General features: G+C 44.3%; 1 protein-coding gene across 1 annotated transcript in view; it reads right to left on the bottom strand.

Moving 5' to 3' along the window:
* Nucleotides 1-25359, bottom strand: part of LOC140210146 (muscle M-line assembly protein unc-89-like) — a 37676-nt gene that overhangs the window by 10618 nt on the left and 1699 nt on the right. The window contains exons 2-4 of the mRNA XM_072279027.1: nt 18405-18725; nt 15962-16264; nt 11834-12136 (exon numbers count right to left, since the gene is read on the bottom strand). Of these exons, the coding sequence (XP_072135128.1) occupies nt 11834-12136; nt 15962-16264; nt 18405-18725 (927 nt within the window). The remainder of the gene's footprint in view (nt 1-11833; nt 12137-15961; nt 16265-18404; nt 18726-25359) is intronic.

The raw sequence follows: 25359 nt of genomic DNA, 5'->3' as shown, positions 1-25359 counted from the left end.
AGGAGCAAGTATCAGTGGTGGTGCAGTATTTGAATAATGAAACAGTGCTTGAAGAATTCTTGCACTTCACTCCAGCAGAAGGGTTGGACGCAGAGTCGCTTCTTAAAAGCATTGAACAGACACTCGCCCAGTGTGTTATTGATTAGAATGTGTGTATAGGTCAGTGTTATGACGGGGCGGCAGTGATGTCCGGGTGCAGTAACGGGGTACAAGAGAGGTTCAGGAAAGAGGTCCCACAGGCATTATATACACACTGCCATGTTCACAGACTTAACCTTGTTTTAGTGGATGCTGTGAGCAATGTACCACAAGCGGGCGGGCGAGTTTTTTGAAACTGTGCAGCTGCTTTACAACTTTGTTTCAAACTCTGTTGCCCATGATCATTTCATGAAGAAACAGAGAGAACTGGAATTAACTGCACAGCCCATGGCGTTGAAGAAATTGTCAGATACACACTGGGCATGGCAGTATACACCTTTGTGGGCTATAAGGAAATCACTCCCTGCCATTCTAGCTACACTACAAGATATTATGGGTCAACCAAATGCACGGAGGAAACTGGAGACCAGAGCCGTAAATGTACTGATTGATGAGCAGTTTGCTTTACTTCTCACTCTGTTTGAGGATTTATTCCGAGTCACCAAGTTCATGTCAGACCACCTACAATCTCCCAGTTTGGAGCTTTCATCTGCTGTGGATTTGGCTCAGTCTGCCATCGATGCACTCTCAGCAAAATGGGGAGAGGAATCATGGAGTGAAATTCAGACAAGAGCTAGGGACCTGTGCATCAAGGCCGGTATACAGAGCAGACCACATGAAAGGAGACAGGCCCAGCCACCCCGCCACCTACATGATTTTGTTGTTGAGGCCCAAACTGAATGCACACCTGTCACATCCTCTGATGACCTTCGCAACCACTGTTTCTATCCGGTTATAGACAGACCTCTGACTGAAATGAAAAGACAGTTCTCAGTTGAGACTGGGAATGTTCTGACTGGAGTCTCCAGCATTGAGACCCAAACACAAGTCCTTCCTCGACAAAAATTGTCTTTGGCCAATGGCCCAATACTATGGAGTGACTGAAGCGAACCCGACTTCAGAGCTACATCAGGTTTGGCGTCTGCTGGAAACAAAACAAAAGCAAGGACACACAGTGAATGACACAGTGGAATTTCTAGCTCTAATGAGACCCTACCGCGATACATTCATAGATTTATACAAACTAATCTGCATATCACTGACTCTGCCTGTAACATCTGCCTCATGCGAACGGAGTTTCTCTTGCCTCAGACGCATCAAAAACTACTTAAGGAACAGCAGCAGCGATGCTCGGAACAGCAACTTAGCCCTGTTGGCCATAAACAGCCGTAGGACCAAAGCACTTGACATCCAGAAAATCATTGATGCTTTCGCCACCAATCACAACAACAGACGGATTTCACTTCTCTGAAAACATTAATGGTGAGTGCAGTTGATTTTTAAAAAATTTGGGCCAAGACTAATGCTGATTATTGTTATTATTTTGTGGTGGATACCCCATAGTCCTTATGTTTCCTGCAAATTCTAAAATAATACATTTACTGCTATTAAGCCTACTGGTTTTGCCTCAATAACCTCTCACACATACCCATTACCGTCAGTCCCCTTTCCAATCACCTGTCATATACCCATTGCTGTCAGTCCCCACTATTCCACACACTCCCAAATCCAAATCCCTGGATTAGACCACACTGGGAGCACCAGGATCAGTTCTGGGCCCAGTAACACTGAGGGCACCAAACACATTTTGATGAGGGTTTCAGAGGGACCTTCTGGGAGCAGAAAAAGGAGAACCTCAAAATGGTGAGCTGCCAGCTGGTGAAGCTGTAACACAGGGTGTTACGTACCAGCAGCAACAGATCACAAATGGAGTCAGGTTTTAATGTTAAAACCACTATCTTTATTAGTATCTACTCAAAAATATAAGAGATTAAATGAAATAAACAGAAGTTAACAGTGTTATACGTGTGTGGCTCCCAAACTGTCAAGCTTAGAAATCGTTCTTAAAGTCTTAAGATGTCAAAATAGAAAAGGTCCAGTAAACCACGGAATAAATGATGGGAAAGATTTGTAACCACGTTAAAATGCAGAGAGGAGGCAATCACGAAAAGTTCCACAGACTTCACGCTGGGTAAATGAAGTAACAGTCGCCGAAGATCTAACTTCATTTCTTCCAGCTGTAACTGATCTGGTTTACAGAACATAGAATAGTACAGCACAGTACAGGCCCTTTGGCCCACAATGTTGTGCCGACCCTCAAACCCTGCCTCCCATATAAGCCCCCACCTTAAATTCCTCCATATAAGAGATTTACTTTTGGGAAACCTTTCTAACACCTCCTCTATAAACTCCCTCGAAGAAATATAGTACTCTGCTATTCTCCTCTGAATCTCCATCTTTTTCATCGACTATTTACCATAACAAATCCCAGCTTTTTACCAATGGCCAACAAGTCATCCTTTTAGGCTTCCCCTAATGCCTCAGGGGTTGTCAATGCCAGGCATCCCTCAATATCCATTGCTGCTGGTTTCCAAACACAACTCAATCAAAAGAGAGGTAACCAATCAGATCGATAATCAATCAGGAAGCTCCAATTTTGTTCAGATTGCGGCTGAACCCCTATCTTTTAAAACCACTATCTTTATTAGTATCTATACAAAAATATAAAAGATTAAACGAAATAAACAGAAGTTAACAGTGTTATATGTGTGTGTGGCTCCCAAACTGTCAAGCTTAGGAATGGTTTTTAAATCTACAGATGGCAAACTAGAAAAGGTCCAATAATCCACGGAATAAATTATGGGAGAGGTTTGTAACCACGTTAAGATGTAGAGAGGAGGCAATCACGAAAAGTTTCACAGTTTTCACGCTGGGTAAATGAAGTAACAGTCACCGAAGATCTTATCCGTCGAGTCATTCCGAAATCCTCGTAGAAATATCACAAGGTGACAGTCACGGAATGTCCTTCAGCACAAGTGGTTACCATATAACACACCCGAATCCAGGTAAGGGTCAACAAAAGTGGTTGCCACAGGATACTCCAACAAAAATCCACATATGAATCACACATCCAATGTGTTGATCAACCCAATCCTTTGGGCATGGGAAAGTATCAGACTTTACCCATTTTACAGAAAGCCCCTGCTGGCAGCTTGCGGTCCAAAGCTTCCTCTCTCTCTCTCTCTTCTTACTACTGAAAATTCCAGCGGTCCATCACAACTTGTTATACTGACATCATAGTCCCACCTGATCCTGGTGTGTTAAAGTGACACTCACAGTAAACGAAACAGTGGTCACGTAACACCTCCCACCAAAAAGAAAAATTTTGATCTGTAAGAGTAAAATTTTACCTGCAAACTGCATATATAGAACAATACATATAAGGTTACCATATAGAATACTACAGACTAATACAACATATTGCAGAACCGTATACAAATAGTAAATTCAACTCCACTATTAAAAAAAATATATAGCAAGCTTAACATCTGGAAAGACAATCGGCTATTATATTATCCTTGCCTTTAATGTCAGTTATCAAGAGATCATACTCCTGCAAAATCAAACTCCAACTTAACAACCTTATAGTTTTGTTTTTCACCTTACTCAAAAACACCAATGGATTATGATCTGTATAAACCACAAGTGGTTTCTGAGCTGGGCAAACATACACATCAAAATGCCACAATGCCAAAATAAGTGATAATAATTCCTTCTCTATTGTGGAGTAATATATTTGATGCTCATTGAATTCCTTTGAAAGGTAAGCCACAGGATGGTCAACATCATCATAATCATCCTTTGTAGTAACACTGCTCCTGCAGCTTCATCACTGGCATCCACAGCTATGGAGAATGGCTTTGCAAAGTCAGCTGACCTGAGCACAGGTTGGTGACAGAAGATGGCTTTCAATTTATCAAATGCCTCCTGACAAGGCTCTGTCCAAACAAACTTTTCACTCTTCTTCAGGAGGTTAGTCAATGGGAGAGCAATATCAGCAACGTTTTTACAGAACTTGCAATAATATCCAACCAGTCCCAATAATCTTCTGAGAGCTTTTTTACTGGTTGGAATGGGAACCTCAGAAATTGCCTGAACTTTTGCCTGAACAGGAGCCAGCCTGCCCTGACCTACAACATAACCGAGATAGGTCACAGTGGCATAGCCAAATTCACTCTTAGCTAAGTTAAGTGTACGTTTGGCCTTTGAGAGCCTGTCAAACAGCTTTTCCACTGCAGAGATATGGCCTTCCCATGTGTCATTCCCTGTGACAAAATCATCAATATAGGCATCCATGTGATCTAACCCTTGAATTACAGAATTAATCATTCTCTGGAATGTTCTTGGAGCATTTTTCATTCCAAGTGGCAGAACATTGTATTCATACAACCCAGAAGGCATTAGAAATGCAGTAATTTCTCTACCTCTCTCTGTTAATGGAACACACCAATATCCTTTTAAGAGATCGATCTTTGTAAGAAACTTAGCTTTTCCAACCTTGTCTACACAATCATCCACTCTAGGGATGAGATAAGCACCTGTTTTTATTATAGCATTCACCTTTCTGTAATCAGTGCAAAACCTGATACTACCACCTGCTTTAGGTACCGTAACACAAGCTGAGATCCAATATGAAGTAGAATGCTTAATAATACTATTTTCTAACATACTCAATTTCTTGTTCAGCAACTCTACATTTTTCAATATTCATGCAATATGGATGTTGTTTTATAGGTTTGGCATCCCCGACAGCTACATCATGTGAAGCTACTGTGGTTCTTTTTGGGACATTAGAGAACAAGTCCCTAAATTTCATGATCAACTGCTTCATTTGCTGCCATTGCTGTGGTTATACATGAGCCAATTTCTCATCAAGAATTTCCAAAACAGTCAAATTCGTCAGTCTGGCTGAAATAATTTTTGGTTTAAAATAGGCCTCAGATGGATCAGCTAATAAGTTCCCAGAGAGGTTAGATTCATTGTTATTGACAACAACAGTCACAGCTTCTGTCTGTTTCTGATGATACAGCTTAAGCATGTTTATGTGACAAAGCTGCATTGGCCTTCGTCTATCTGGTGTTTTGACTACATAATCCACCACATTGACTTTAGACACAATCTCATAGGGACCATGAAACCTGGCTTGCAGAGGGTTTGTCTGGACTGGGAACAACACAAGGACTTTATCTCCTGCCTGGAATGACCTCAATTTGGCTCCCTTATCATACCAAGTTTTTATTCCTTCCTGGGCTGATTTTAAATTTTCCTTTTCTAAGTTGCAAGCCCTTTGCAATATGCCCTTGAATTTTAAAACGTAATCCAGCAAATTAATATGCAGTTTATTGTTAATCCACTGTTCTTTTAATAAAGCCAAAGGTCCTCGGACCTGGTGCCGAAACACAAGTTCAAAGGGGCTAAAGCCTAGGGACTCTTGCACCGACTCCCTTACTGCAAATAAAAGCAAGTGAACTTCCTCATCCCAATCCTTCTCATTTTCAATACAGGATGCCTTAATCATGGTTTTGAGGGTAGAATGGAATCTTTCTAAGGCCCCTTGGGATTCTGGATGGTACACAGATGACACAGTTTGTTTGGCTCCCAGTTCATAAACTACCTACTGAAATAATCCTGACATAAAATTACTTCCTTGATCAAACTGGATTTCTTTAGGCATACAAAATAAAGTGAAAAACTTTATGAGAGCCTTTGACACAGTTTGAGCTTTTACATTCCTAAGAGGTATTGCTTCTGGAAATCTAGATGCTGTACACATGATGGTTAACAAATACTGATGGCCAGCTTTACTCTTTGGCAATGGGCCAACACAATCCACAATAACTTTAGAAAAGGGATCACCAAATGCAGGAATAGGCTGCAGTGGGGCCACTGGGGTAACCTGATTAGGTTTAGCCACAACCTGACCACTATGACAAGTTCGACAAAATGTCGCAACATCTTTCCTCAAACTAGGCCAGGAGAATTGTTTCAAAACCTTGTCCACAGTTTTATTCACACCTAGATGGCCACCCAAGGGCATACTATGGGGCAAAGTTAAAATCTAATTCCTATAGACTTCAGGAACTACAACCTGGTAAACAATTGCCCGTTTCTCACTTGCAAAAATATCAGGTGGTCTCCACTTCCTCATTAACACCCCATCCTTGATATAATACCCCACTGGCACTTTCTCAATCTCATCACCTGAGAGAGCTTTTTCCCCTCAAGGTTGCAATCTCAAGGTCTCTGTTCTGTTCTGCTATAAATCCTTTCTGGACAAAAACAAGTCATTATAGTCAGACCTAATACAAGAATCTTGGTCAAACAATGAAGGCAGGAAATTCGCTGACAAGTCACCAAAATCTGAGTCCCTGTTTGGGCTATCATGAGCAGCGGAACCATGCTGCACAGGATCATCTGCATTTGCAAGTTTCTTTGCCCTAGCTCGAGTTACTGCACACGAGGGATAAATGTTAGAATCTATCGTTGGATCATCAGTGATTGGCTTAATTGTCAGCTGCACAGCAGGGACAACTTTGCCACCAGCTAGGTCATTCCCTAATAACAAAGAAACACCTGTCACCGTAAACTGGGTCATAGTCCTATCTTAACAGGTCCTGAAACTAACTCTGACTTCAAAATTACCTTGTGCAGAGGTACAGAAACAGTGTCACCCCCAATGCCTTTAGTAAGATTTACCTCACCAATGGCAGTCTCATCACCAAACTTTAGAACGGGGTCCCCAACCTTTTAAGCACTGCGGACCGGTTTAATATTGACAATATTCTTGCGGACCGGCCAACGGGGGGGGGGGGGCAGATGGTTGCCAACGGACAAGAATAGCAGTGAAATATGTTGTGTTTACCCCAAGAAAGACTACAATGGCCATGAAGCCTTGCGCGGGCACCTGTGTGCGCAAGCGTGTACGTGCCCTTTTTTTTCTACAAATCGTTTTTGGCGATTCTGTCTGTGGGGGGCGTTAATCATGATTGAACTGCAGGTGATAAGTGGCTAATACACTCAATTTCATTTCTAAAAGGGTTTACCTAACAAATTTAATATTAAACACACACCGCATATTTTCCTCGCATGAATATTGTGATAAGTCAATTATCAGGGGAGGACAGGGGAGCTTGAAGTAAGTGTTGAACGAACTTCCAGTAGAAGTGGTAGAAGCAGGTTCGATATTATCATTAAAAGAAAAATTGGATGGGTATATGGACAGGAAAGGAATGGAGGGTTATGGGCTGAGTGCAGGACTGGGTGAGAGTAAGCATTCGGCATGGACTAGAAGGGCCGAGATGGCTTGTTTCCGTGCTGTAATTGTTATATGGTTATATAAGTCACTTATAAGTCAATAGCATTATAACATTTCAAGTAACGTTTAGATATTAAACACACAGCACATATTTTCCCCATATGAACATATAAAATCATTGCAACACACCAATATCGCTGAATCAGTGGGAGCCCTGGGCTTGTTTCCCTGCAACAAAACGGTCCTATCAAGGGGTGATGGGAGACAGCGATACTCAAAGGAGCTTCCTTATGTCCAGTCTATTCCGCAATTTAGTTTTCATTGCATTCATTGCAGAGATATGTTGGAAATGGAAGCAATGTTTTCAGTGCCTTCATGGCTATCTCAGGATATTTAGCCTTGACTTTGATCCAGAATGCCGGCAGAGATGTTATGTCAAACATACTTTTCAGCCCGCTGTCATTTGCAAGTTCGAGGAGTTGATCTCCTTCCCGCGCTGACATGGATGATACGTGGGTAAGGTCCTCGCATGCGTTGAAGGTCAACAGTGCATGACAGGGAATGAGGAAAGGTGCAGCTGACTCATATCGCCAAATCAAATCATTTCCTTGCGGCCCGGTAGCACATGCTTTGTGGCCCGGTACCGGTCCACGGCCCAGTGGTTGGGGACCGCTGGACTAGAACACTGTCTAACAAGAGTGACTGAGAAGCCCCCGTATCTCGAAGAATTTTCACTGGTACCATGGTTGACCCCTCGTTCACTGAAGCAAACCCCACTGACACAAAAGGAATGAATTCTTTCCTAATCGGGTCAGACATCTCAGCCCCTGACAGAGCTTTATCAGAAGGTCCGGAACTCTGTGGGTTTACAGGTGTTTCAACATATTGAACACAGACATCTGGATGCCTCCTTTTCCTTCTTCTTCTTTAGGAGGAAACAGTTAGCCATAACATGACCAGCTTTCCTGCAGTAGTGACAAATAGGACCAGAACGCTTCTCCTTTAACTGCTTCCCTTCATCCTTACCTTTGTCACTAGTCCCAGATTTAATTTCTGGTTTACCCTGACTATCCATGCTACTCTTTTGGAAGGTCTTACTCAGGGTAAACTTAAAACTTGTGGGTTAGAGCAAACTCATCTGCTAATTTAGCAGATTCTTGCCAAGTGGCCGCATCCTTCTCATCTAAATATGTCTTTATGTCATTATGGACACACCCTTGAAATTCTTCAATTAAAACTAACTCTTTCAGTTTGCCAAAATCACCATCCACACTTTTAGATGTGCACCACCGTTCAAAACAAACAGACTTCTCATCAGCAAATTCCACATGAGTCTGGTTCACAGATTTCTTCAAATTCCTAAACCTTTGCCTGTAGGCTTCTGGAACCAGCTCCTAAGCTTTAAGCATAGCCTGTCTTACTGTCTCATAATTAGCTGCATCTTCAACTGATAGGGCAGAGTAAGCCTGCTGAGCATTACCCTTAATTACACTCTGTAACAGAAGAGGCCAACACCCCCTTGGCAACTGTAGGCTCTGAGCAACTTTCTCAAAATGCTGAAAGTATTTATCAACCTCAGCCTCATCAAATGGATGGACCAATTTAACTTCCTAACTGGCAACAAACCTATCACCAGTGTCAAACGCTAGACCCCCCAGCGGTAGCTTCTCTGACCTCGCTAGCTCAAACATAGAACATAGAACACAGAATAGTACAGCACAGTACAGGCCCTTCGGCCCACAATGTTATGTCGACCCTCAAACCCTGCCTGCCATATAAGCCCCTACCTTAGATTCCTCCATATACTTCTCTAGTAGTCTCTTAAACTTCACTAGTGTATCTGCCTCCACCACTGACTCAGGCAGTGCATTCCACACACCAACCACTCTCTGAGTAAAAAACCTTCCTCTAATATCCCCCTTGAACTTCCCACCCCTTACCTTAAAGCCATGTCCTCTTGTATTGAGCAGTGGTGCCCTGGGGAAGAGGCACTGGCTATCCACTCTATCTATTCCTCTTATTATCTTGTACACCTCTATCATGTCTCCTCTCATCCTCCTTCTCTCCAAAGAGTAAAGCCCTAGCTCCCTTAATCTCTGATCATAATGCATACTTTCTAAACCAGCCAGCAGCCTAGTAAATCTCCTCTGTACCCTTTCCAATGCTTCCACATCCTTCCTATAGTGAGGTGACCAGAACTGGACACAGTACTCCAAGTGTGGCCTAACCAGAGTTTTATACAGCTGCATCATTATAACCTCCTTTGTTTTTCTGCTTCCGCAGCTTCAAACTATCTTTGTCTTTCCCTGTCCTCTAATTTAAGTCTCTCTAACTTCATTTCTTCCAGCTGTAACTGATCTGCTTTACTTTCAGGAAACCTTTCTAACACCTCCTCTTTAAACTCCCTCGAAGAAATATAGCACTCTGCTATTCTCCTCTGAATCTCTACCTTTTTCATATATGATTTTACCATAACAATTCCCAGCTTTTTAGCAATGGCCAACAAGTCATCCTTTTAGGCTTCCCCTAATGCCTCAGGGGTTGTCAATGCCAGAAATCCCTCAATATCCATTGCTGCTGGCTTCCACACACAAGTCAATCAAAAGGAAAGTAATCAATCAGATCGATAATCAATCAATCAATAAGCTCCAATTTTGTTCGAATTGCGGCTGAACCCCCAATTTTTGTTACATACCAGCAGCAATAGATCATAAATGGAGTTAGGTTTCAACGTTAAAACCACTATCTTTATTAGTATCTACTCAAAAATATAAGAAATTAAACAAAATAAACAGAAGTTAACAGTTTGCTCCCAAACTGTCAAGCTTAGGAATAATTCTTAAAGTCTTAAGATGACAATAGAAAAGGTTCAATAATCCACGGAATAAATTATGGGAAAGATTTGTAACCACATTAAGATGTAGAGAGGAGGCAATCACGAAAAGTTCCACAGTTTTCACACTGGGTAAATGAAGTAACAGTCGTCGAAGGTCTTATCCGTCGAGTCATTCCGAAATCCTCGTTGAGATATCACAAGGTGACAGTCACAGAATGTCCTTCAGCACAAGTGGTTACCATATAACACACCCGAATCCAGGTAAGGGTCAACAAAAGTGGTTGCCACAGGATACTCCAACAAAAATCCACATATGGATCACACATCCAATGTGTTGATCAACCCAATCCTTTGGGCATGGGAAAGTATCAGACTTTACCCATTAACAGCAAGACCCTGCTGGCAGCTTGCGGTCCAAAGCTTCCTCGCTCTCTCTTTCTCTTCTTACTACTCAATATCCCAGCGGTCCATCGCAGCTTGTTATACTGACGTCATAGTCCCGCCTCATCCAGCCTTTTTAAAGTGACACTCACAGTAAACGAAACAGTGGTCACATGACATGTGAGCTCAATCGCAGTCTGCTGCGGGAGACAGACCTGAGAGATCTCACACCCCACGGATCAGAATAAAGCTCCACAGTCCCCTCACATCTGGTCATGAACAACAGCTGATGGGCGGTGGAGTCTCCATAAACTCCCTCACTGACAGTAAGACCCAGCGTGTGAGTGCCAGAGATAAGGCTGATCATTCACATCCATGTTCAGACAGAAGTGCTGAGTGGATGATCTCCCTCAGCTTCCTCCTGAGATCCCCCATCACAGAAACCAGTCTCCAGACAATTCAGTTCATACCCTGTGATATCAGAGTACTGGATACAGCAACAGCTATGGGACCAGACTACACCCAAGGTGTGGTACTGAAGACCTGTGCTATAGAACTATGTGGATCTCTGTGCGAGCTGTTCCCGTACAGGTACATCATTGGCATCCACCGATAATGTGGTTTTCTCAGGTCCGGTCCTATCCTCAACCCTGGGCTGATCTCAGAGAGACCACCTGCTCTGAGACTTGGGGGAGCTGGACAGGAGGAAGAAGGGATAGAGGTGGATACTTCATCTTTGATGGAATCTCTGCATCCCTCAATGAAGGAGGAGGAGGTGACCTTCCTCCGAGGTGGAGGTTGCCCTGAGGTGCAGGAACCACGTGGTGGGGAAGTTGGCTCCTTCAGGGTGCCAAGGACCACACTATGTGGGGGGAGTTGACTACGGGAGGGTGCCGCCTTCTTCCCCTGTCATGGCCACAGTCCAAAGGAGTACACCGTCCCGAAGAGAAGGGACTGGGGAGACTCCCAGGATACAAACTCCTCAGGGTGATGCAACCATGATTCTTTTGCAAGGAGACCACTCTTTTCATCTCCATCGACGACAGCAATTATCGCATCCTCTGGGGGAATTTCAGCTCCACCACCGGTACACAGTGGCCGCTGTGTGTACTTGTCAATGTCACTGCAGATACTCAGACAAGCTACTCCAACCAGCCCTCCCAAACTCTCCACCTCTACCCCCAAGAATGAATGTCTTGGACATGGACAATCAGTCGGTGTGGTTCAGTAAAGAGTGGAATGGCCAGGATCTGCCGTCACCCATTTATTAGGATGTTTCAGGAACTGGTGAAATCTGGACCGTTTTGCAGTGTCTCACTCACCGTACACCTCCAGTCGCACTCTCGCCTTAGATTCAGCTCCAGAACCCACGGCAATTTCCACCTCATAATCACCGGCATCCTCTATCTGTAGATTACGGATTTCCAGACTGAATTTCCTGGGATGAAGAGTTATCCGTCGCTTGTACTCCTCAGGACCGAAGTAGGAAATGTTTCCACTTCTGTATTTGGCTTTTTTGGTTCCATCTGACCTCCACACCACCTCAGAAACGCCCGGCCCGACTGTGATCCCAGCAGTTAAGGAGACTGTCTCTCCCCGAGCTCCTTTCACAGTTCCCATCCATTCTGAGGAGAAAAGAGGAGGCAGTCAGCAGGTGAGCTCAGTGACTGGAGCAGGAATCAGAGTGAGGGGGGTGTTGGGAGGGTGTTTCCCCCTCTTGTGGGATCTAGAACAAGGGTACAGTTTTAGAATAAGAGACCATAATTTCAGACGGAGATGAGGAACAATTTCCCCTCTCCAAGGATCAGGAACCAGAGGAATTTTCTCCCCCAGAGAGGTGCTGAGTCACTGTATTCAAAGCTGAGAGGGATATAATTCTGAGGGTAGTGATATCTTTAAACATCATTACCTGTCATCTGTATGCCTGGAATTGCATGGGTTAAATTGAGAGTGTTTACTGGGAATTAGATATCACTACATCTTGGTAATGACTTGTTTTCTGTGAACCCAGCTTGGGTTTTATTTACTGGTTCTCTCTTGCATTTTAGTCTGAAGAGGAGTCGGGGATAGGGGGATTGTTGCTCGCCACCGCTTACACGCTGGAAGGGGGAGCTAGGGGGGGGATCTTAGCGGTTCTCACGTTTAACTGTCGTTCATTCTTTGGGGCACTTCTCTGTTTTTGTGGATGTTTTGCAAAGAAAAAGCATTTCAGGATGTATATTGTATACATTTCTCTGTCATTAAATTGAAACTCTGAACCTTTGAAAGAGGCAGGGAAGTGGAGCTGAGATCAGGGTCAGACCAACCCCGAATTCAGTGAGTGGGGAGTCAGCTCGAGGTGGGTGAAAGGCCACTCACTGTTCCTTGGATAGAAATACAGATGGGAGGGTTAGGATGTTTGTAGATGAGATAAGGGCAGATCATGTCTAACAAGCCTGTAGATGAGAGCAGATCGTGTCTAACAAGCCTGATAGAGTTCTTTGAGGAGGTGACCAGGCACATAGATGAGGTTAGCGCAGTGGATGTGATCTATATGGATTATAGTAAGGCATTTGACAAGGTTCCACACGGTAGGCTTATTCAGAAAGTCAGAAGGCATGGGATCCAGGGAAGTTTGGCCAGGTGGATTCAGAATTGGCTTGCCTGCAGAAGGCAGAGGGGTGGTGGTGGAGGGAGTACATTCAGATTGGAGGATTGTGACTAGTGGTGTCCCACAAGGATCTGTTCTGGGACCTCTACTTTTCGTGATTTTTATTAACGACTTGGATGTGGGGGTAGACGGGTGGGTTGGCAAGTTTGCAGACGACACAAAGGTTGATGGTGTTGTAGATAGTGTAGAGGATTGTCAAAGATTGCAGAGAGACATTGATAGGATGCAGAAGTGGGCTGGGAAGTGGCAGATGGAGTTCAACCCGGAGAAATGTGAGGTGGTACACTTTGGAAGGACAAATTCCAAGGCAGAGTACAAAGTAAATGGCAGGATACTTGGTAGTGTGGAGGAGCAGAGGGATCACGGGGTACATGTCCACAGATCCCTGTAAGTTGCCTCACAGGTGGATAGGGTAGTTAAGAAGGCTTATGGGGTGTTAGCTTTCATAAGTCGAGGGATAGAGTTTAAGAGTCGCGATGTAAAGATGCAACTCTATAAATTCTGGTTAGGCCACACTTGGAGTACTGTGTCCAGTTCTGGTCACCTCACTATAGGAAGAATGTGGAAGCATTGGAAAGGGTACAGAGGAGATTTACCAGGATGCTGCCTGGTTTAGAAAGTATGCATTATGATCAGAGATTAAGGGAGCTAGGGCTTTACACTTTGGAGAGGAGGAGGATGAGAGGAGATATGATAGAGGTGTACAAGATAATAAGAGGAATAGATAAGAGTGGATAGCCAGCGCCTCTTCCCCAGGGCACCACTGCTCAATACAAGAGGACATGGCTTTAAGGTAAGGGGTGGGAAGTTCAAGGGGGATATTAGAGGAAGGTCTTTTACTCAGAGAGTGGTTGGTGTGTGGAATGCACTGTCTGAGTCAGTGGTGGAGGCAGATACACTAGTGAAGTTTAAGAGACTACTAGACAGGTATATGGAGGAATTTAAGTTGGGGGCTTATATGGGAGGCAGGGTTTGATGGTCAGCACAACATTGTGGGCCGAAGGGCCTGTACTGTGCTGTACTATTCTATGTTCTATGTTCTACAAAGATTGGTGGTGTTGTGGAGGGTACAGAGAATAGATGCAATTGGATGGATCAGATGCAGACGTGGGTGGGGAAACGTGGCTGCATGTTGATTGGGGGGTAAAGAAGGGATTTTACATGCTTGTCCTCATCAGTCGGTGCAGTGAGTTCAAAAGTCCAGAAGTTATGCTACACCTTTAAAAACTCTGATTCAGCGACATCTGGAATATTGCATTCATTTCCAGCCACTCCGTTAAAGGAAGAACGTGGAGGCTTTAGAGAGGGAACAGACATTTACCATCTGGGTGCCTGGACTACAGGGCATGTGCTGGAAGAAAAAGTTGGATAATTTTGGTTGTTTCCTCACAGTGTTGGAGGTTGAGGATAGACCTGATACAAGTGTTTAACATTTATAAGAACACAGATAAAGTAGACAGCCAGTATTCTTTCCCCAAGGGTTGCATGATAGCGTAGTGGTTAGCACAACGCTTTACAATACCAGTGAACCAGGTTGAATTCCCGCTGCCCATAAGGAGTTTGTACATTCTCCCCATGTCCACGTGGGATTCCTCTGCGTGCTCTGGTTTCCTCCTACAACAAACACGTACCGATTGGATGGTTAATTGGTTATTATAAATTGTCCTGTGATTAGGCTGGGTTACAATCGGGGGATTGCTGGGCAGTGTGGTTCAAATCCTGGAAGGGACTATTCCCTGGTGTATCTCAATAAAATATAAAAAAACAAATATAATTGTCTAACACCGGAGATGGTGCATTTACAGAGATGGTATAATTCAAAGGAGATGTGCAGGGCAAGTTTTTCTTTACACAGAGAGTGGGAGTGGGAGCCTGAAATGGGCTGCCGGGAGTTGTGATAGAGGCAAAGGCCAGAGGGATTTTTGAGAGGCTGTACATACACACATGAATGTGTAGAGAATAAAGGCATATGGAGCACGAACAGTCAGAAGGGATTAGCTTAACTGGGTTCCATTAGCAATGAGTTTGGCAGCACATCATGAGCTGAGGAGCTGTTCCTGTGACGTTCTATTCCCCATGTTCTGACATTCTCCCCCCTCCAATGGAACCCGTTAAACCTGGGGTGGAGGAGATTTCTCAGACAAACGTTGCTGAGTGAGATTATTGTGAATGTGATATTACTGTTAGAGTGAGTCAGGAACCATATTGCTGTGTGTGAGTGTGCTGTTGTGTCCGTGTACAGTGTCACTCACTGGGACACTATATTCAGTGTAATGAACACACAAGGTCTCACTCAGCACAGCACAGCATGAAGGCTGAGGAATAAACACTTTGCTGAGCTCAGACCTCAGTCTGGGGAATTAACAAGCAGTGCCTTCTGAAAATGGGATCCCTGAACATGAAAGACCAGGCCTTTGACCTGGGAATACGGAGGGATCTGTTGAAAAGACCCACAGATATAGACTGTTCGACCCAGTCATCAGCCCCTCCCACCAGATTGGCCTATCTCCTGTTCCCCCACACCATCTGCTCATCTCCTCCAGCCTCAGAGTCACGAGGTTCCCCATTGACAGTTCGATGCTTCACAGTCTCTGGTCCAGTCTCAGGGGATGTGGTGAGTGTGTCCTCCAGACTCACACTGTCTCAACCCCACTACACTGGGACCGTGAGCCCAGCTCTGGACACGGGCAGTCAGTGGGGTTCAGTAAACAGGGGAACACAGAGGATCTGCCCTCAGCCAGTAATTGGAAGTGTTAGAGGAACCAAAGAAACCTGGGCCCCTCTGCAACGCTTCACTCACCGTACACCTCCAGTCGCATTTTGTTCTGAGTCTGTGTTCCTGAACTTGCTGTAACAGTCACCTCGTAATAACCAGTGTCCTTTATCTGTAGATCACGAATTTCCAGACTGAAGTTCCCGAGATGAAGAGTTATCCGTCGCTTGTACTCCTCAGGACCGAAGTAAGAAATGACTCCATTTGCATATTCTGCTATTGTGGTTCCATCTCTTCTCCACACCACCTGAGAAACGTCCAGCCCGCGTGTGATCCCAGCAGGTAGGGAGACCAACTGTCCCCAAGCTCTTGTCACGGTCCCCATCCACTCTGAGGAGACAAGAGGAAGCAGTCAGCCGTCAGCCGGTGAGTTCAGTGACTGGAGCAGGAATCGGGGTGAGGTGGGTGTTGGGAGGACGTTTCCCCCTCCTGTATGATCTAAAATGAGGGCACAGTTTCAGAATAAGGGAGTATAATTTCAGACAGATATGAGGAAGGATTTCTCCTCTCTAAGGTTCAGGAATCGATGGAATTTTCTTCCCCAGAGAGTTGTGGAGGCTGAGTCACTGTATTCAAGGTTCAGACAGAGTTTTGATCTGGAGAGGATTTGGGGAGAGGGTGGAAACAGGCAGGAAAGTAGAGCTGAGATCAAGGTCAGACCAACCCTGATTTCAGTAAGTGGGGAATAGGCTCCAGGTGGGCCAAAGGCCTCCAACAGATTGTTGGTGTTGTGGATGGTGCAGAGGAGTGCCAATAGATGCAATTGGACATGGATCAGATGCAGACATGGGTGGGGAAACGTGGCTGCATGTTGATCGGGGGGTAAAGAAGGGATTTTACATGCTTGTCCTCATCAGTCGAGGCACTGAGTTCAAAAGGCAAGAAGTTATGCTACATCTTTAAAAATTCCAATTAGGCCACATCTGGAGTATTGCATTCATTTCCAGCCACCCCATTAAAGGAAGAATGTGGAGGTTTTGGAGAGGGAACAGACATTTACCATCATTGTGCCCGGATTACAGGGCATGTGCTGGAGGAAAAGTTTGGACAAATGTTGGTTGTTTCCTCACAGTGCCGGAGGTTGAGGATTGACCTGATACAAGTTTATAACATTTTTAAGACACAGATGATAGACAGACAGGATTTTTTCCCAGGGGTGGCACTATAGCGTAGTGGTTAGCACAACACTTTACAGTACCAGTGAACCAGGTTGAATTCCCACTGCCCGTAAGGAGTTTGTACATTCTCCCCGTGTCCACGTGGGATTCCTCTGCGTGCTCTGGTTTCCTCCCACAGTCCAAACACGTACTGATTGGATGGTTAATCAGTCATTATAAATTGTCCTGTGATTAGGCTGGGTTACAATCAGGGGATTGCTGGGCAGTGTAGTTCAAATCCCGGAAGGGACTATTCCCTGGTGTATCTCAAAAAAATTTTAAAAAATCAAATAAAAAGTGTCTAATACCGGAGATGGTGCATTTACAGTGACAGGGGTAAATTCAAAGGAGATGTGCGGGACAAGTTTTTCTTCACACAGAGAGTGGGGGTGGGAGCCTGAAATGGGCTGTCTGGAGTGGTGGCAGAGGCAAAGGCCAGAGAGATTTCTGAGAGGCTGTACGTACACGCATGAATGTGTAGAGAATAAAGGCATATGGAACACGAACAGTCAGAAGGGATTAGCTTAACTGGATTCCATTAGCAATGAGTTTGGCAGCACATCATGAGCTGAGGAGCTGTTCCTGTGACGTTCTATTCCCCACGTTCTGATATTCTCCTCCCTCCTATGGAACCCGTTAAACCTGGGGTGGAGGAGATTTCTCAGACAAACGTTGCTGAGTGAGGTAATTGTGAATGTGATATTACTGTTAGAGTGAGTCAGGAACCATATTGCTGTGTGTGAGTGTGCTGTTGTGTCCGTGTACTGTGTCACTCACTGGGACACTATATTCAGTGTAATGAACACACAGGGTCTCACTCAGCACAGCACAGCATGAAGGCTGAGGAATAAACACCTTGCTGAGCTCAGACCTCAGTCTGGGCAATTAACAAGCAGTGCCTTCTGAAAATGGGATCCCTGAACATGACAGACCAGGCCTTTGACCTGGGGATACAGAGGGATCTGTTTAACTGACCCACAGATATAGACTGTTCAGCCCATCGACCAGTCCCTCCCACCAGATCAGCCTATCTCCTGTTCCCCCTTCCCCATCTGCTCAGCTCCTCCAGCCTCAGAGTCACGAGGTTCCCCATTGACAGTTTGATGCTTCACAGCCTCTGGTTCAGTCTCCGGGGATGTGGTGAGTGTGTCCTCCAGACTCACACTGACTCAGCCTCACTACACTAGGACCGTGAGCCCAGCTCTGGACACCGGCAGTCAGTGGGTTCAGTAAACAGGGGAACACACAGGATCATTAATTGGGGTGCTTCAGGAACTGATGAAACCCGGGCCCCTCCGAGGCGTCTCACTCACCGTACACCTCCAGTCGCATTTTGTTCTGAGCCTGTGCTCCTGAACTTGCTGTAACAGTCACCTCGTAATCACCAGTGTCCTCTCTCTGCAGATCACGGATTTCCAGACTGAAGTTCCCGGGATGAAAAGTTATCCGTCGCTTGTACTCCTCAGAACCGTAATAGTCACTGATCTTCTTTGAATATGTCACTATCTTCACCCTGGGTGACAACCGTCTCCACACAAGCTCAGCAACGTCCGGTCCGATTGGGATCCCAGGAGGTAAGGAGACCGACTGTCCCCAAGTTCCGTTCACAGTGGTCGGGGAATCCCCAGTCTCAGCTGAGGAGACAAGAGGAGACAGTCAGCAGGTGAATTCAGTAACTGTAGAATCAGAGCCGGGAGGATCACAGTTACAGGAGCAGGCCATGCGGCCCATCATCTGGCTCCCGTCCCTGAGAGAGACCCGGCACACAGTTCCTACATCACACAGTGAGCCCACCAGGGGAACAGAGTGAAGACACTCCACACCCGGCCCTGAGGAAGGGAGTTGCAGCCTGCAGCCAGATATCGATTGTCATGACAGGGAGGCAGAGACATAGCAAATGGGCTCCAGTCTGGAGAAAAGGTTTGTAGTGTTTGGAGAGAGTGAACACAATGAGGGAATACGGGAAACCACCGACTACACTGTCCCTTCACCCACTCCCAGTGCACAGGTCATGTACAGAATGAAGCTCGTCCACACTGTGCTTCTGCAGAGGTCGACCGTGGCACTGGTCCTCTCGGCTGACCCTGACCACTGGTTCTTCACAGTGACATTGTCGGATTAACATGACGTTGTTGGATTAAGGTCTACAATTTTTGTTTTTTAATTGTCCTTTTCCTTGTTGTTTTAGCTTTCTTTTTGAGATTCTGTTTGAATTATCACCTGTTTGTTAACTTTTAGTAAATGTAGTATCTTTGGTTCTCGCTTCCTATGGGGAGAGGGGAAGGAGAACTGGCTGGAAGATGCTGGATGAAGTCACGTGGGTGGGGAAAGGTAAAGCTGAGAAAATCTGCAGATGCTGGAAATCCAAGCAACATTCACAAAATGCTGGAGGAACTCAACAGGCCAGGCAGTATCTATGGAAAAAGAGTGAATCGTCATTGTTTTGGGCTAAGACCCTTCATGAGTGGATGTGGTATATTTGGATTTTCAAAAGGCTTTTGGCAAGGTCCCACACAGGAGATCAGTGTGCAAACTTAAAGCACACAGTATTGGGGGTAAGATATTGATGTGGATGGAGAATCGGTTGGCAGACAGGAAGCAAAGACTGGGAATAAATGGGACCCTTTCAGAATGGCAGGCAGTGACTAGTGGGGTACCGCAAGGCTCAGTGCTGGGACCCCAGTTGTTTACAAAATATATTAATGACTTAGACGAGGGAATTAAATGCAGCATCTCCAAGTTTGCAGATGACACGAAGCTGGGCGGCAGTGTTAGCTGTGAGGAGGATGCTAAGAGGATGCAGGGTGACTTGGATAGGTTAGGTGAGTGGGCAAATTCATGGCAGATGCAATTTAATGTGGATAAATGTGAGGTTATCCACTCTGGTGGCAAGAACAAGAAGACAGATTATTATCTGAATGGTGGCCGATTAGGAAAAGGGGAGGTGCAACGAGACCGGGGTGTCATTATACACCAGTCATTGAAAGTGGGCATGCAGATACAGCAAGTGGTGAAAAAGGCGAATGGTATGCTGGCATTTATAGCAAGAGGATTTGAGTACAGGAGCAGGGAGGTTCTACTGCAGTTGTACAAGGCCTTGGTGAGACCACACCTGGAGTATTGTGTGCAGTTTTGGTCCCCTAATCTGAGGAAAGACATTCTTGCCATAGAGGGAGTACAAACAAGGTTCACCAGATTGATTCCTGGGATGGCAGGACTTTCATATGATGAAAGACTGGATCGACTAGGCTTATACTCTCTGGAATTTAGAAGATTGAGGGGGGATCTTATTGAAACGTATAAAATTCTAAAGGGATTGGACAGGCTAGATGTAGGAAGATTGTTCCTGATGTTGGGGAAGTCCAGAATGAGGGATCCCAGTTTGAGGATAAAGGGGAAGCCATTTAGGACCGAGATGAGGAAAAACGTCTTCACACAGAGAGTGGTGAATTTGTAGAATTCTCTGCCACAGGAAACAGTTGAGGCCAGTTCATTGGCTATATTTCAGAGGGAGTTAGGTATGGCCCTTGTAGCTAAAGGGATCAGGGGGTATGGAGAGAAGGCAGGTACAGGGTTTTGAGTTGGATGATCAGCCATGATCATACTGAACGGTGGTGCAGGCTCGAAGGGCCGAATGTCCTACTCCTGCACTTATTTTCTATATTTCTGAAGGAAACAGGCTGGGGAAGAAGGTATCTGATAGGAGAGAACAGAGGGCAATGGGAGAAAGGGAAGAGGAGGGGCATTTCTGTTTCAATGGGACATCATTGTGTTTTGAGGCTGTGCCCTGTGGTCGAAGACACCCCACCCTGCACATATGAAACATCCTCTCCAAGACCATCGGTTTAGCTCCTTCAATATTCAGAATCAGAATCAGGTTTATTATCACCGGCATGGGTTGTAAAATTTGTTAATTTTGAGTTAGCAGGACAATGCGATACATGATGATAGAGAAAAAGAAACTAAATTGCAGTAAATATATGTATAGAATGTATAATATGTATACGAAGCTTCCCATGGGACATCTGTAGAAATTTTCAACTCTTTTCGCAGACAAAACAAATATTCTCAAACTCATAATGAAATATAGCTGTTGTTCATTATCGCAACACACACAAAAAATGCTGGTGAACGCAGCAGGCCAGGCAGCATCTCTAGGAAGAGGTTCAGTTGACGTTTCGGGCCGAGACCCTTCGTCAGGACTAACTGAAAGAAGAGTTAGTAAGAGATTTGAAAGTGGGAGTGGGACTGGGAGAGGGAGGTTCAAAATGATAGGAGAAGACAGGAGGGGGAGGGATAGAGCCAAGAGCTGGACAGGTGATTGGCATAAGGGATAAGAGGCTGGCGAAGGGAGAGGATCATGGGAGAGGAGGCCTAGGGAGAAAGAAAGGGGAAGGGGTACCCAGAGGATGGGCAAGGAGTTATAGTGAGAGAGATAGAGGGAGAAAAAAGAGGGGGGGGGACAAAAAAAAGAGGGAAAATAAATAAATAAATAAGGGCTGGGGTACGAGGGCGAGGTGGGGCATTAACAGAAGTTAGAGAAGTCAATGTTCATGCCATCAGGTTGGAGGCTACCCAGACGGAACAGAAGGAGTGGTTCCTCCAACCTGAGTTGGTCATTATAGCAGTGTCAATATTTTATGTCCAGGTTCGGTCCTCAGTGATATTGACACCCAGGAACTTAAAATTACTCACTGTCTTCATTTGTGATCACTCCCTGAGGAGTGTTTGTTCCTTCACCTTGCCCTTGCTAAAGTCCACAATCAGTTCCTTGGTCTTACTCATGTTGAGTGCAAGTTAGTTATGGCAACATCACTCAACTAGCCGCTCCACTACGCCCGCTCATCACCACCTGAGTTTCAACGAACAATGGTTGTATCATCAGCAAATTGATAGATGACAGTTGAGCTGTGCCTAGCTACATGGTCATGGGTGCAGAGTAAGTACGCATCCCTGAAATGTGCCAGTGTTGATTGTCAGCGAAGTAGAGATGTTATTTACAATCTGCACAGATTATGTCTTCTGGTTAGAAAGTTAAGGATCCAGCTACAGATGGAGGTACAGAGGCCCAGGGTCTGGAGCTTCCCAGGATTTGCAACTCAACCCGTTGACTACAATTTTGTCCAGTCATCCGCCTCTCCTTGCTAGTAGTCTCACTACTCACTGCCTCCATTTGTAAACCAACCTCCCCATCCTCAGTGCTATCACTCTGGCTCCCATCCCCCTGCCAAATTAGCTTAATTCCCAGACAACAAACCTGAAAAGATATTGGTCCCCTTCAGCTTCAGGTGTAACCCATCCCTTTTGTACATGTCATACCTTCTCCGTAGGAGAGATCCCAAATAAAACGCGAGTTGCCTCTTTACCATTCTGTGGTGTGTGGAAGTAGTTTTGGTACGGTCTGCTCCTACAGACTCTACCATTCCTTATCCTTGTCTGCAAACCATTCCTGCCTGATGATCTGCTGTGCCATCTGGTGGGAGATGAGACTCTCAGTGAAGGTCTCTCCATGGAGGGACCTCGGGTGGAGGGCATTGCACACTGTGGTCAGAATCAAATTCAGGTTTATTCATTCATTCATTATGTTCTGTTTCGTCTAACATGGACGATCATGGTCTTGACCATGATTGCTCTAGACAAATTTTCTACTGAAGTTTTTTGCCATTGCCACCTTTTGGCAGTGTCTTTACAAGATTTGTCACCCAACTATTACTAATCCTCTTTAGAGATTGTCTGCCTTGTGTCAGTGGTTCCATAAGCAGGATTTGTGATATGCACCAGCTGCTCAATCGAACATCCGCCACCAATCCGGTTTATTGTCACTGACCAATGTTGTGAAATCTGTTGTCCAGTGCAAGGTTGCCACAAAGCAACAATTACACTAAATTACAAACAATAAACCATGACAAAGAGGAATAGCAAGGTATTGTTACTGGGTCCATGGTTCAGAAATCTGATGGTGGAGGGGAAGAAACTGTTCCTCAATCAGAGTGTGGCTGTTCAGGTATCGAAATGAAAGCAGACAGGCAGAGGGGTGGTGTAGCTCTGTTGGTAAAAAATGAAATCAAATCATTAGAAAGAGATAACGTAGGATCAGAATGTGTAAAATCATTTTGGGTTGAATTAAGGAACTACAAGGGTAAAAAGATAGTGATGGGAGTTATCGACAGAATCCCAAACAGAAGTAAAGATGTTGTTGACAAAGTACAACAGCAGCCAGAAAATGCATGTCAAAAGGGCAGCATTACAATTGTCATGGAGGATTTCAATGTGCAGGTAGATTGGGAAAATCAAGTTACTGCTGGATCCCAAGAGGGGGAGTTTCTGGAATAAGTATGAGATCTGGTTTTGGCCCACGAGGGGATCAGCTATTCTGGGTTGGGTGCTGTGCAATGTACCAGGATTGAATAGAGGGCTTCAGGTAAAGGAACACTTCAGGACAAGTGACCATATATGATAGAATTCACCATGTAATTTGAGCAGGAGAAGCTGAAGTTTGCTGTATTGTCATTACAGTGGAGTAAAGGGAATTACAGAGGCATGGGAAAGGAGCTGACCAAAATTGAATGCTACCAGGGATTATTGTAAAGCAGCAATGACTGGAATTTCTGGAGCAATTCGTAAGGTGCAGGATATATACATCCCAACGAAGAAGAAAAAATTATAAGGAGTTAGTGGATCGGGAAGATTTTAAAAACTAACAGAAGGCAAACAAAAAGTCATAAAGAAGGAAAAGAGGGAATACGAATGTAAGCCAGCCAATAATATTAAAGAAGACCAAAAGTTTCTTCAGATATTCAAAGTGCAAAAGTGAGGTGCCAGTAGAAATTGGACCACTGCAAAATAATACGGGAGAGGTAGTAATGTGTTGACAAGGAAATGGCAGATGAATTGAATAAGTATTTTGCATCAGTCTTTACTGTGGAATACACTAGCAGAATGCTGGCAGTTCAAGAATGTTGGGAAGCTGTATTGTATGAAGTTGCCATTCCTAAGGACAAGGTTCTTGGGAAACTGAAAGGTTTGAAGATTGGTAAGTCACCTGGATTGTGAAGAAGTTGGTAACAATCTTTCAAGAATCAAGAGATTCTGGCATTGTTCAGGAGGACTGGAAAATTGCAAATGTCACCCCACTCTTCAAGAAGGGGAGGGAGGTAGTAGAAAGGAAATTATGGGCTAGTTAGTCTGACCTCAGTGGCTGGGAAGATGTTTGAGTTGATTGTTAAGGATATCATTTTGGGGTATTTGGAGGGACATGATAAAATTCGCTGCAGTCAGCATGGTTTCCTTAAGGGAAAATCATTTCTAACAATCTGTTAAAGAGTTCTTTGAAGAAATAACAAGCAGGATAGATAAAAGTAAAGAAGAAACGGGCAATGTTGTGTACTTGGAATTTCAGACGGTGTCACACATGAGGCTGCTTAACAAGCTCCGAGCCCATAGTATTACAGGGAAATGGTTGTCTGGCAGGAGGCAAAGAGTGGGAATAAAAGGAGCCTTTTCTGGTTGGTTGCCAGTGACTAGTGATGTTCTACAGGGGTCTATGTTGAGACTAATTCTTTTCACGTTATATGTCATTTCATTTTTAAATCTTTTTATTAATATATAATCTTCTACAGCTATAAAATACAGAAATTCAACAAATTAGTAAATATATAATAAAGCTGAAGAGAAAAAAAATTATATATGCTAATGAAAAAACAATTTTATAAAAGAAGAAGGGAAAAAGAGAACCCCAGCTAACTTAAAAAAAACCACTAACTATAAAACAAAAAAAAGAGAGGAAAAATCCCATTAGGAATCAACTCCCGGAGCAATACATCTTACAATCATTTCAATCATTTATTTATATATATATATATATATATAAAGAAAAAGAAAACAACAACCACCAAATCACATTTATATAACATAAAATTGGAAGGAAACAATGTAAAATGATTCAAATTAAATGATAATATATAGCAAAAGAGCCCCACCTTCTCTCAAAATCAAATCGGGTATCAAAAGTTCTACTTCTAATTTTTTCCAAACTAAGACATAACATTACTTGGGAAAACCATTGAATTAGTGTAGGAGCAGAGGTATCTTTCCACTTCAAAAGAATAGCTCTTCTTGCCAACAATGTAACAAATGCAATTACATGTTAGTTTGAAAATGAAATACCTGAATATAATGCGGAACTATTTCAAATAGAACAATCAATGTATTAGGCATTTGATAGAGTTGAATGGATTATTTGTTTAATGTATTAGAGAGATTTGGCTT

Source organism: Mobula birostris, chromosome 14 (genome assembly GCF_030028105.1).
Source record: "Mobula birostris isolate sMobBir1 chromosome 14, sMobBir1.hap1, whole genome shotgun sequence".
Lineage (NCBI taxonomy): Eukaryota > Metazoa > Chordata > Chondrichthyes > Myliobatiformes > Myliobatidae > Mobula > Mobula birostris.
This window is presented reverse-complemented; position numbering and strand designations above follow the sequence as displayed.